The sequence below is a fragment of the Esox lucius genome, chromosome 18, assembly GCF_011004845.1.
Source record: "Esox lucius isolate fEsoLuc1 chromosome 18, fEsoLuc1.pri, whole genome shotgun sequence".
Lineage (NCBI taxonomy): Eukaryota > Metazoa > Chordata > Actinopteri > Esociformes > Esocidae > Esox > Esox lucius.
This window is the reverse complement of record NC_047586.1, coordinates 89,289-102,024: the sequence shown is the minus strand read 5'-3', so window position 1 is coordinate 102,024 and position 12,736 is coordinate 89,289. Positions and strand designations below refer to the sequence as shown.

Below are 12,736 nucleotides of genomic sequence, written 5' to 3'. Positions count from 1 at the left end.
CTATAACTGATAGACAGGAGAAGAGGGTTGTCTATAGTAGGCAGCAAGAGAGATTTTTCTTGACAGATTTTTACAATCAGCAACTCAAATATGTATCTACAGTTAGGTCTAGAAATAAGGGACCCTAATACAAGTTTTGTTATTTTGGCTGTCATGTCATGTCATCTTCTTCCGCTTATCCGGGGCCGGGTCGCGGGGGCAGCAGTCTAAGCAGGGATGCCCAGACTTCCCTCTCCCCAGACACTTCCTCTAGCTCTTCCGGGGGGACACCGAGGCGTTCCCAGGCCAGCCGGGAGACATAGTCCCTCCAGCGAGTCCTAGGTCTTCCCCGGGGTCTCCTCCCGGTGGGACGGGACCGGAACACCTTCCCAGGAAGGGTTAGGGTTAGGGTTGGCTGATTACCAAAATATATTCAGGTTACAGTTGAATAATTAATATGGGCTTTAAGTGCAGTCTCTCAGCTTTAATTTGAGGGTAGTCACATCCAAATTGTAGAAAAGGTTAAAGAATTACAGCTTATTTTCAAGGGACCAAAAGATATTGGACAATTAACTCAAAAGCTGTTTCATGGACAGGTGTGGACTATTCCTTCATTATTTCTTCATCAATTAAGCAGGTAAAAGGTCTGTAGTTGATTCCTGGTGTGGCATTCGCATTTGGAAGCTGTTGAAGTAAACCCGCAACATTCTGTCAAAGGAGCTCTCAATGCAAGTAAAACAGGCCATCCTTAGGCTGCAAAAAAAGAATCATCAGAGAGATAGAAGGAACATTAGGAGTGGCTAAATCAACAGTTTGGTACATTCTAAGAAAGAAAAGAAAGCACTGGTGAGCTCTGCAACAGAAAAAGGCCTGGATGTCCATGGAAGACAACAGTGGTGGATGATAGTAGGATCCTTTCCATAATAAAGAAAACCCTTCACAACATCAAGCCAAGTGAAGAACACTCTCCAGGAGGTAGGCATATCATTATCCAAGTCTACCATAAAGAGAACAATTCATAAGCCATTCATCCATTCATAAGCCTCTTGTTTAACAGGAATGATATGAGAGCTGAAAATATTTTTCAGATAAAATTCAGTCCCGGATCCACGGGGGGCAAAGCCGGGCATTGCCCCCACTCCACCCAGATAGTGTTTGAAAAACCGACTGCAAATGGTATATGAATTAGGAAAGAAAACTCTGGTTTTATTAAAAAATGCCCCTCACTCATTTCACCCTGGAGCTGGTCCTGAGATAAATGATCGATTGTGCAGAAAAACGGTAACTCTAAAAACTATAATTATTAGGGAATGAGAAAACATCGAAGTGGGGTCTGATCGCCCTCTCCCAAAACAGATTTCTGCGGAGTAGTTGTGCTTCAATATGAACTGGGACACGCTATGTCTGACACATTGAGATGGCAAGTTTCAGTTAAAGAGGAGGACAAACTCCGGGTTAGTTGAATAAAAGCAGCTAACGAGCAGGTTAGCTTCACGGAGTTTATTGCCGTAGTAACTGACTCAGGGAAACGCTGAACTGGCTCTTATAGAAACCGTAAACCCAGTTGAGAGTTTCCATCAACTCTGAGTGAAAAAGTGTTCACTAAACCCGCTTTCTGAAATATCCCAATTGACTTGAACGTAGGTTCTAGCATTTAGATTTTGCAAAAATTACAAATTAATTACGATATTTTCTGTACTCCCACTGAGGTATGAAACCCCGGCGTCCTCCCATAAGTCTCGCGATATTGCGCTTCTCTGCATCATGGTTAGTTTAAAAATAATTGTGATGCAACAACTTCATTGGATGCAACGACATAAAAGAATACAAGGGGCGGGATATATTCCTATCTCGACCCAATAATTGTTCGTATGAATTACATGCGCCATGCCTTCCAATCAGTGTTTACGTTTCTCACGTCTACCTCTTCAACCTAACTTACGTAACAGCGTACGAACAAGCTATCCAGCTATGTATTAGCATAAATGATACGGAACCTGAAAACGCACAGGAACAACGCATTTTGTTCTATTTGTAAGACTTTATGTATACATTAAACGCGATCAATAATCAGCGTTTGTTGACGTTTTATTTACACGTTGTAAATAACACCTCTGTATTCAGTGTAGCGTGCCATTGGTTTTTATTTTTAATTGCAACGGCTTTATGTGAGCACAAAGGCCTACACTAGCCGTGGCTAACAAGCATGTATCCCTCTTGGGGTAATTATGGTGGAGCAAATCAACAACCATCGCAGCATTTCGGTGCGCCGATGGGACCGTCTCCTCAAGGTGAAGCGCTCGGCGGAGGATTCGGGGTGTATGGAGCCGCTACACCCGCAGCTGCACCCGGTTCAACTTTCAACAGCCTGCGGGAGCAGCATCTCCAGCAGATGCAGCAACTTCAACAGCTCCACCAAAAACAGCTCCAATCCGTCTTGCACCACGACAGGAACGTAAATTCTAGCCCTTATGGGGGTGCGGGAAATGTTGCTGCGACGGAGTCATGGCAAGGCAGCTCGGGATATGGGTATGGTTCAGTGGGGCCTGGTGCCCCTTCCTCTTATCAAGATGAATATCAGTCCATGCAGACTGGTCTTCCTGGGCCACAACAACTGCAACAGCCGCCGCCGCTACCACCACATTCTCCGCAGCCCAAGGAGACCCGGCCCCAGCCGCCCCCACCGGAACCAACCCCACCGGTGCCTAGTCAGAACAATGGTACTCCAGCTACTAAAGAGGTAAACAAGAGAGAATCATTGGCCTTGAAAGACCAAGCAAATTCCTCCGCGCTGGAGGAGGAAAAACCCACATTTACATCAATGTCGATACAGGTAATATCTTCGATGTGTATTTCACATTAGGGCAGGAAGGTACCTGTTCCCTTAGGTTAAAAAAGTTTGTCCCATTTTCACCCCGCATGCGACCCTTGAATGAAACGGATCTCATTTGCATTTATTTAAATATATGATCAGTGTTGTTTCGGGCCAGGCTATTAATTAAGTCATACTGTCACAGCATAGTAAGCTGCATGTCTAACGTTCTTACTGATTTAAAATGTTTTTCCTTTGTTCCTTAGTAGGGTTAGTGGTTTACTGATTGCAAACATGTTTTGGACACCCTTTTTAAAGCTATTTTCTGGGCAGAACTTCTCAGAGAAACACTAACAGAATAAATGCACACACTGAAAGTTAAAGTGCCTAATACCTTTGTACTCAACTGTATACCTCTGCATTGTGGGTCCAATTCTGTCTCGTAGCTATTTCAGTCCACTCCATGTTTCCCACTGCCTTTCCTCTATCATTAAAACACATGACATGCAAACATTTTTGTTTTTTCTGCAGGAACAACAGCAGTACTGGTATAAACAGCACCTTCAGAACCTGCAGCGCCTAAAAGCAGAAAAGGCCAAACAAGGCCAGAACCAAGGTGAAGGTCCAACTCCTCAGCCTACTACGGCGGGAGCCCCGCCACCTCCATCTGAGCCGCCCAAGAGTACACCACCACCTCCCCCACCTAAAGAGGAGCCTCCACCACCCCCTCCACCAGTCGATGACACTGTAAGAAGAAATAACAGGCATTAGCTGGGGAACTGTTTAAAGGGTTAACCTGGGGAACGGAACTATGTTGTCCTTCCCCAAGTACAACAGGGAGAAGCTACAGTTGAGGATTTCCCGTGGTGCAGGGTGGAGCCTTGTTCCCTGACCGGGCCTCCTAGTGGAGCCTTGTTCCCTGACCGGGCCTCCTAGTGGAGCCTTGTTCCCTGACCGGGCCTCCTAGTGGAGCCTTGTTCCCTGACCGGGCCTCCTAGTGGAGCCTTGTTCCCTGACCGGGCCTCCTAGTGGAGCCTTGTTCCCTGACCGGGCCTCCTAGTGGAGCCTTGTTCCCTGACCGGGCCTCCTAGTGGAGCCTTGTTCCCTGACCGGGCCTCCTAGTGGAGCCTTGTTCCCTGACCGGGCCTCCTAGTGTAGTGTGTATATATATTTTTTAAAACCCTTTTACCAAGTATATTAGCTGAATAGTATAAACGCTACTTTCATTTGTACACTAAGGACCTGGGGAGGACATACATGCCCCTAACGCACCCGAATCTCCCTCCCCTGGCAGCCGGCAGCCCAGGACCCGGCTGAGATGGCCCGACTGCAGCAGCTCCAGAGTGCGGCGGCCCAGTGGCAGCAGGCCCAGCAGCAGAGAGCCGGTTTCCAGTACCAGGCCCTGATGCAGCAGCACGGCCAGCTACAGACCATCCTTAACCAGTACCAGCAGTGTATCCAGCAGCCTGCACATCTGGAGGTAAACAAAGCTTTGTGTTACAACATCTTAACAACTGACCCCAATTGTGACTGACTGAGTACACCTTGTTAAATAGCGTAGTGGTTAGAGAAGCAGAACTAAACTATAGGTCCCGGGTTTGTATCTCCTCGCAGGCAAAGCGGAGTGCGCACTATGAATTATTACCGTATAGACAAAAACTTTGCTGGCTAAAGTCTTCAGTATCTACATTATCGTAAGCCTGAAATGAAACAGTTTATGGTTATTTTGCGAATGTTTCTGGTGGATTTTCAGAGTACGCATCCGTGCATGCGTTTTGGGTCAGGATAGACAAACACATTTGCTGGCTACAACATTCATTAATTACGTTATAGTAAGCCTTAACTTAAACTGTATACGGTTATATTGCAAGTTCATCTTCAGTGTCTCTAGCAATTGCTCAATTCCTATGATTAATTCCAAGGAAGTTAGTAGATACTAATAAGCTGTTAAAACGGCCCGTGGCAAAAGCAATACATACACGTTATAGTGGAGAAACTTAATAAGAAACATTAGTCAGTGTAACACAATCCTCAATGGAGTCTAGTGACTGCTGAAATGTGTAATGACGTGGTGTAGTTGTTAAAGACAGTGCCTCTGATGTGGAAGACCTAAGGCTGAATCTTTTGAGAGCAAAGACGTTTATTAATTATTTCTGGTAGATTCCACAATTCTCTTTTCTTGAAAAAGTTAGTTATCGTCGCCTTTATTGATAGTAATTGTATAAATGTCATTCACAAATGAAAGAAATGTGTTGTTTTGCCATGAAAGAGAAATATGTTCTTAATCTTATTCCATGAAATGTCTTTGGCCGACTCTCTAGCAATTGCTCAATTCTTGTGACTATTCCGGTAAGTTAGTAGATGGCGGTAAAGCTTATTACTGGCTAATATGCTGTTAAAACAGCCAGTGGCAAACAGCACAGACGCTATTTGTGGTGGAGGTAAACCTAGTAAGAAACATTAGTCAGTTTAACTGTATCAATGTCTATCACGAATAGCCAATTAACTATTAAAACAGCCAGTGGCAAAAGACGATTTATTCAGGATACAGATGCCGGGTATCAGTAGAGACAAGAGGCTCTACTGACACCCAGCAAATGCACATGTCTGTGGTGTAGTGTTTAATGACACAGCCTTTCATGTGGGCAACCCAGGTTTGAATCTCGAGATGGCAACACTTTCTCTTGCGGGCCAGCTGAACAAGGCTTCCCTGGTTTCTTGTTTCTTATGAGATTCACATTAAACTGTAGGTCATAACAGAATGGCACAATCATAGAACAAACCCTTTACAAATAAAACAGGGCCCAAAACGTCAATGAGCCACCACCATGCTTCACAGTGGGGATGGTGTTCTGTTCACTATAGGCCTTGTTGACCCCTCTCCAAACATAGCGCTTATGCTTATGACCATAAAGCTCTATTTTGGTCTCGTCCCTCCAAATTACAGTGTGCCAGAGGTTGTGAGGTGTGTCAAGGTGTTGCACATATTATAACCAGGCTTTTTTGTGGCATTAGCGCAGTAAAGGCTTATTTCTGGCAGCTCAACCATGCAGCTCATTTCTGTTCAAGTATCTTTGTATTGTGCTCCTTGAAACAACCACACCGTCTTTTTCCAGATTAGTCTGTATTTCTTTTTTGTATCCCGAACAATTCTTCTGGCAGTTTTGGGTGAAATCTTTCTTGGTCTGCCTGACCTTGCTTTGTTATCAAAAGATTACAGGCCTTTTGACAGTTCTTTTCTGCTCCCCATGGCTCAGTATCTAGCCTGCTCAGTGCATCCATGTGAGAGCTAAAACTTGACTATTTATACGCAGACACTAATTCCAATTTAAAAAGCCACAGGTGGGGGAAATTCACCTTTAATTACTATTTTCACCTTTGTGTGTCACCTTGTGTCTGTAACAAGGCAACACATTCAGTGGTGTGTAAACTTTTCCTCAGGGCAATTTAGGTGATTTCTGTTATCATTATGATTTAAAAAGGAGCCATAAAACGGTGATAATAAATGGTTTCATATGATCACTATCCTTAAATATTTTATATTTTCAAAATCAATGCCCAACTTTCACAATTTTCACACTATCAGAAACATGTATAATTCAATTATAGAATCCTTCATATGACCATAGTTGATACGTTACCATATAATTCTCACTATGCCACTAGAACCTATTTTATATTATATATCAATACACTGAGGTTTGCGTCCGACAGCAATGGTATATTCCCAGTCATTTGAAATCCATTAATTATGGCCCAATTCATTAATTTGACTGATTGCCTTAAACTGTAACCCTTTTACATTTTTGCATGTTGTTTTTTATTTCTTGAGTGTAAATAACTCAGCCTAGATCTCTTGCTTACACTCCCACCCCAACATTTGTAAACTCAGTGTTATTAGGATATCAACATTTCTCAGCGTCCTGCACTGATGAAATTCATTAAGTGCATGCTCGGTCTGCTGCCCTGCTCTAAACAATGCTCAAGCCCCAGGTAGTGTTTTGTACAATTGTCCCTTAGTTTTTTTCTAACAGTCCCTTACCTCCACTCTGGTGGTTTCTCCTCTAACCTCCATCCTGTTGGTTTTTCCTGTGTAGACGATGCCCATACACATGCAGTTGCGGCATTATGAGATGCAGCAGCAACAGTTTGGCCCAGTGTTTGCAGACTGGAACCACACCTTCAGGCTGTGGCAGGAGCAGTTCCAGGCCTACCCACATAAGGTACAAGAAAGGAAGGAGGTGTGTGTGTGTGTGTGTGTGTGTGTGTGTATCCATCATGGTAGTGAAGACAAAGTTGAGGATGGTTTGTAAAACGGGGAGCTGTTATAATGAATTATAAAGTTTTTATGAAGAATCGACACATCAGATAAGCCTATCGTTAGCTAAGGCACATCAAATACACATGAAACTGCATGCACATACAGATCAGTACTGGTAAGAAATGACATCTTTTTTTCACTCATGATCCTCAGTTGAGTGACTTGAAAAAGCTCTTTCTAGTCACCTATTTGTTTTATTTAACTGGTGGAGCGCATAAACCTCACTAAATGCCACTAAGCATCCTCTGCAATGTATTGTCAATGAAGCAGGCAACCATATACATTAAGAGATTTACATATTATAGTATTGGTTCATTATTAAAAACCACTATATATATATATATATATGTAATGAAGACAATCCGATCAGCTGTTTTGAGCTAGATATCAGAATTGGGATTGTTATTAATCGGGATGAAATTCTCATCATCCCACCCCTAGAAGCTAGAGGACATTGAGGGTGGTTCCTGTTCATCATGGTAGTGAAGACGGAGAATGTTTAGAAGGTTTCTATTCTTCATGGTAGTGAACCTAGAGAACAGACAGCAGAGGCTGCACTAGAGGATGTTCACATATGACCAAATACTTAAAAAGTATTGGACCACTTTACGTTTATGAGTATTTCTAAAGCTTGACTCATGTCAACGGGCGCAAGATCGTAATTCATGAGCATTTAAAGAGAAACCACGTTGTAGCTGTGATGACAGAAGATGAATAGTGCTCATCACTGTAATGTAATACATTTTAATTTGTATTCATGGAGTTACGTTTTTAATTGAGAAATGTTTAAGTTTGTGTATAATTGAGCAACCCCGGCTAGCTAAGCATTCACGATTAGGCACAAACCCGAAGGGATGGCATATTGCGGCAGAATGCTGTGGTGGCCATGCTTGTGCCTTGTATGCTAAATAAATCACAGATATTATCAACAGCAAAGCATCCCCACACCATCACCCCACCTCAATGCTTCATGGTGGGAACACAACCCACTGCGTTGGATACACAAATCTCAAATTTGGACTCAACAGACAAAATTAGTAATTTCCACCGGTCGATTATCCGTTTCTTGGCCCCAGCTAGTCTTTTCCCATTGCTTTCCTTCAGTAGTGGTTTGTAGCAAAAATGCCCAAAAAGGCCGGATTCAGTCTCCTCTGAACAGTTGATGTCGTACTTTGAACACTTGAATCATGTATTTGGTCTGTAGTCTGAGGTGAAGTTAATTGACTGTTTCTGAGGCTGTTAACTGTAATGACCTTCTCCTCTGCGACCACAGTAAATCTGGGTATTCTGTCCCTGTGACGGTCCTCATGAGAGCCAGTTTCATCATAACCATGAAAACTTTGAAAGTTTCTTCAAGTGGAGTTACAAAAATCAAAGTTCTGTTCATTTTCTGATCTTTGTCTGAAAGTACAGACATATTGATGGTCTCTCTTTGCCCATTTGAGCTTTTCTTGCCGTAATATGGACAACTACAGTACAGACATATTGATGGTCAACTGTATACCAACTCTACCTTGTCGTAACACTGCTGATTGGCACAAACGCATTAGGAAGGAAATAAATTCCTCATAAAGCTGATTGCAAGCATACCACGAATGTGCAAACCTATCATCAAGGCAACGGGTGTCTGTATATTTAAAATCTAAAATATTTTATTGTGCTACATGATTTAATTTTGATTTCATGATTCACATGATTTCATGATTTCACAATGTCAAATCACATTCTGCATGTATTACAACAGCATGGCTCTGTAGGAGAAGAGTCTGGGTGCTAAACTGGCCTGCCTGCAGTCCTGACCTGTCCTCTATTGAAAACATTTTGGCATTATGAAATGACAATACAGCAAAGGAGACCCAGAACTGTTGAGCAGCTGTAATCCTTAATCAAGCAAGAATTGGAATACAGCCCGCCCCATGTTAAATGGCATAATGGTTAGAGACGCAGACTACGGAACAACAGGTCCTGCATTCGACTCCTGTCACAGTCAAAACACATTATGCCTTAGGATTTCTTCAGGACAGACAAAAGCGTTGCTAGCTACAACCTTCAGTAGCTGCGTAATAGGAAGCCTAAAATAAAACTGTTCTGGTGGATATTAAGATTTATTCAGGTTAGACAAAAACACTTCGCTGGCAGTTATCGTCACCTATATTGATAGATACTGTATCAATGTCATTCACTAATGCCTAATTACCTGTCAAAATGGCCAGTGGCAAACGCCATATGGTTCATAGATGCTATTTGTGGTGGAGGTAAATTTTTACGAAGAAACATCAGTTCAACATGGCTTAATTGTGACATGGCTTAACATGGCTTAATAACTTAATTACTGGCTAATAATCTTTTAAAACAGCCAGTGGCAAAAGTCATACAGGTTATAGATGGTATTTGTGGTGGTGACCATCTCGGGAGGGCAACAACGATCAACACTTTATTGCGGGCTGGCTGAACTAGGCTTGCCTGATTTCTTCTTTCAAATGTGTTGCTGGTATCAAATTCAAAATGGGAATGTATTTTTCCACAACCTGTAATTTTTTTCAACATTTGATATGTCATCATCATCATCATCATCTTCTTCCGCTTCATCCGGGGCCGGGTCGCGGGGGCAGCAGTCTAAGCAGGGATGCCCAGACTTCCCTCTCCCCAGACACTTCCTGCAGCTCTTCCGGGGGGACACCGAGGCGTTCCCAGGCCAGCCGGGAGACATAGTCCCTCCAGCGTGTCCTAGGTCTTCCCCGGGGTCTCCTCCCGGTGGGACGGGACCGGAACACCTTCCCTGGAAGGCGTTCCGGAGGCATCCGAAACAGATGCCCAAGCCACCTCAGCTGACCCCTCTCGATGTGGAGGAGCAGCGGCTCTACTCCGAGCTCCTACCGAGCTTCTCACCCTATCTCTAAGGGAACGCCCAGCCACCCTGCGGAGAAAGCTCATTTCGGCCGCCTGTATCCGGGATCTTGTCCTTTCGGTCATGACCCAAAGCTCATGACCATAGGTGAGAGTAGGAACGTAGATTGACCGGTAAATCGAGAGCTTCGCCTTGCGGCTCAGCTCTTTCTTCACCACGACAGACCGATACATCGACCGCATTACTGCAGAAGCTGCACCGATCCGTCTGTCAATCTCCCGTTCCATCCTTCCCTAACTCGTGAACAGGACCCCTAGATACTTAAACTCCTCCACTTGAGGCAGGCACTCTCCACCAACCTGAAGTGAGCAAGCCACCCTTTTCCGACTGAGGACCATGGCCTCAGATTTGGAGGTACTGATTCTCATCCCCACCGCTTCACACTCGGCTGCAAACCGTCCCAGCGCATGCTGAAGGTCCTGGTTTGAAGAGGCCAACACGACAACATCATCCGCAAAGAGCAGAGACGAAATCGTGTGGTCCCCAAACCTGACACCCTCCGGCCCCTGGCTGCGCCTAGAAATTCTGTCCATAAAAATTATGAACAGAACCGGTGACAAAGGGCAGCCCTGCCGGAGTCCAACATGCACTGGGAACAAGTCTGACTTACTGTCGGCAATGCGGACCAAGCTCCTGCTTCGGTCGTACAGGGACCTGACAGCCCTTAGCAAAGGACCCAGGACCCCATATTCCCGAAGCACTCTCCACAGGATGCCGCGAGGGACACAGTCGAATGACTTCTCCAAATCCACAAAACACATGTGGATTGGTTGGGCAAACTCCCATGAACCCTCCAACACCCCGTAGAGGGTATAGAGCTGGTCCAGTGTTCCACGGCCCGGACGAAAACCAGACTGTTCCTCCTGAATCCGAGGTTCTACTATCGGCCGTATTCTCCTCTCCAGAACCCTGGCATAGACTTTCCCGGGGAGGCTGAGAAGTGTGATCCCCCTATAGTTGGAACACACCCTCCGGTCCCCCTTCTTAAAAAGAGGGACCACCACCCCGGTCTGCCATCCCAAAGGCACTGTCCCCGACCGCCACGCGATGTTGCACAGGCGTGTCAACCAAGACAGCCCCACAACATCCAGAGACTTGAGGTACTCAGGGCGGATCTCATCCACCCCCGGTGCCTTGCCACCGAGGAGTTTCTTGACCACCTCAGTGACTTCAGCCCGGGTGATGGACGAGTCCACCTCTGAGCCCTCATCCTCTGCTTCCTCAATGGAAGATGTGACGGCGGGATTGAGGAGATCCTCGAAGTACTCCTTCCACCGCCCGACGACATCCCCAGTTGAGGTCAACAGCTGGCCACCTCTACTGTAAACAGCGTTGGTAGGGCACTGTTTCCCTCTCCTGAGGCGCCGGACGGTTTGCCAGAATCTCTTCGAGGCCAGCCGATAGTCCTTCTCCATGGCCTCACCGAACTCCTCCCAGGCCCGAGTTTTTGCCTCCACAACCACCCGGGCTGCAGTCCGCTTGGCCTGTCGGTACCCGTCAGCTGCCTCAGGAGTCCCACAAGCCAACCAGGCCTGATAGGACTCCTTCTTCAGCTTGACGGCATCCCTTACTTCCGGTGTCCACCACCGGGTTCGGGGATTGCCGCCTCGACAGGCACCGGAGACCTTACGTCCACAGCTCCGAACGGCCGCTTCGACAATGGCAGTGGAGAACATGGTCCACTCGGACTCAATATCTCCAGCCTCCCTCGGGATCCAGTCGAAGCTCTGTCGGAGGTGGGAGTTAAAGATCTCTCTGACAGGAGACTCGGCCAGACGTTCCCAGCAGACCCTTACAGTACGCTTGGGCCTGCCGAGTCTGTCCAGCTTCCTCCCCCGCCATCGGATCCAGCTCACCACCAGGTGGTGATCAGTTGACAGCTCCGCCCCTCTCTTCACCCGAGTGTCCAAGACATCTGGCCGCAGGTCAGATGAAACGACAACAAAGTCGATCATCGACCTGCGGCCTAGGGTGTCCTGGTGCCATGTGCACTGATGGACACCCTTATGCTTGAACATGGTGTTCGTTATGGACAAACTGTGACTAGCACAGAAGTCCAATAACTGAACACCACTCGGGTTCAGATCAGGGGGGGCCGTTCCTCCCAATCACACCCCTCCAGGTGTCACTGTCGTTGCCCACGTGGGCGTTGAAGTCCCCCAGTAGAACAATAGAGTCCCCAGTTGGAGCACTTTCCAGCACCCCTCCCAGAGACTCCAAGAAGGTCAGGTACTCTGCACTGCCGTTCGGCCCATAGGCACAAACAACAGTGAGAGACCTATCCCCGACCCGAAGGCGCAGGGAAACGACCCTCTCGTTCACCGGGGTAAACTCCAACACATGGCGGCAGAGCTGGGGAGCTATAAGCAAACCCACACCAGCCCGCCGCCTCTCACCATGGGCAACTCCAGAGTGGTGAAGAGTCCATCCTCTCTCAAGGAGTGTGGTTCCAGAGCCCAAGCCGTGCGTAGAGGTGATTCCGACTACCTCCAGTCGGAACCTCTCAACCTCACGCACTATCTCAGGCTCCTTCCCCGCCAGCGAGGTGACGTTCCACGTCCCTAGAGCTAGTTTCCGTGTCCAGGGATCGGGTTGCCTAGGCCCCTGCCTTCGACTGCCGCCCGATCCTCTACGCACCGACCCCTTATGGTCCCTCCTGTGGGTGGTGAGCCCACGGGAAGGCGGCCCCACGTCGCTCCTTCGGGCTATGCCCGGC

At 46.5% G+C, this 12,736-nt stretch overlaps 1 protein-coding gene across 7 annotated transcripts in view; it reads left to right on the top strand.

Annotated features, from left to right (window-relative positions):
- Positions 1 to 1,939: 1,939 nt before the first annotated feature.
- The window catches only part of ylpm1 (YLP motif containing 1), a 50,357-nt gene continuing 39,560 nt past the window's right edge, over positions 1,940 to 12,736 (top strand). For 3 of the 7 annotated variants that reach the window (XM_010903520.4, XM_010903519.4, XM_010903518.4), the window contains exons 1-4: positions 1,941 to 2,812; positions 3,323 to 3,538; positions 4,086 to 4,271; positions 6,889 to 7,014. In XM_010903520.4, the coding sequence (XP_010901822.2) occupies positions 2,186 to 2,812; positions 3,323 to 3,538; positions 4,086 to 4,271; positions 6,889 to 7,014 (1,155 nt within the window). In that variant the 5' untranslated portion in view covers positions 1,941 to 2,185. Of the gene's footprint in view, positions 2,813 to 3,322; positions 3,539 to 4,030; positions 4,272 to 6,888; positions 7,015 to 12,736 lie in introns of those variants that run through there. The other 4 variants (XM_020056221.3, XM_020056222.3, XM_010903521.4 and 1 more) reach the window with 3 other exon arrangements.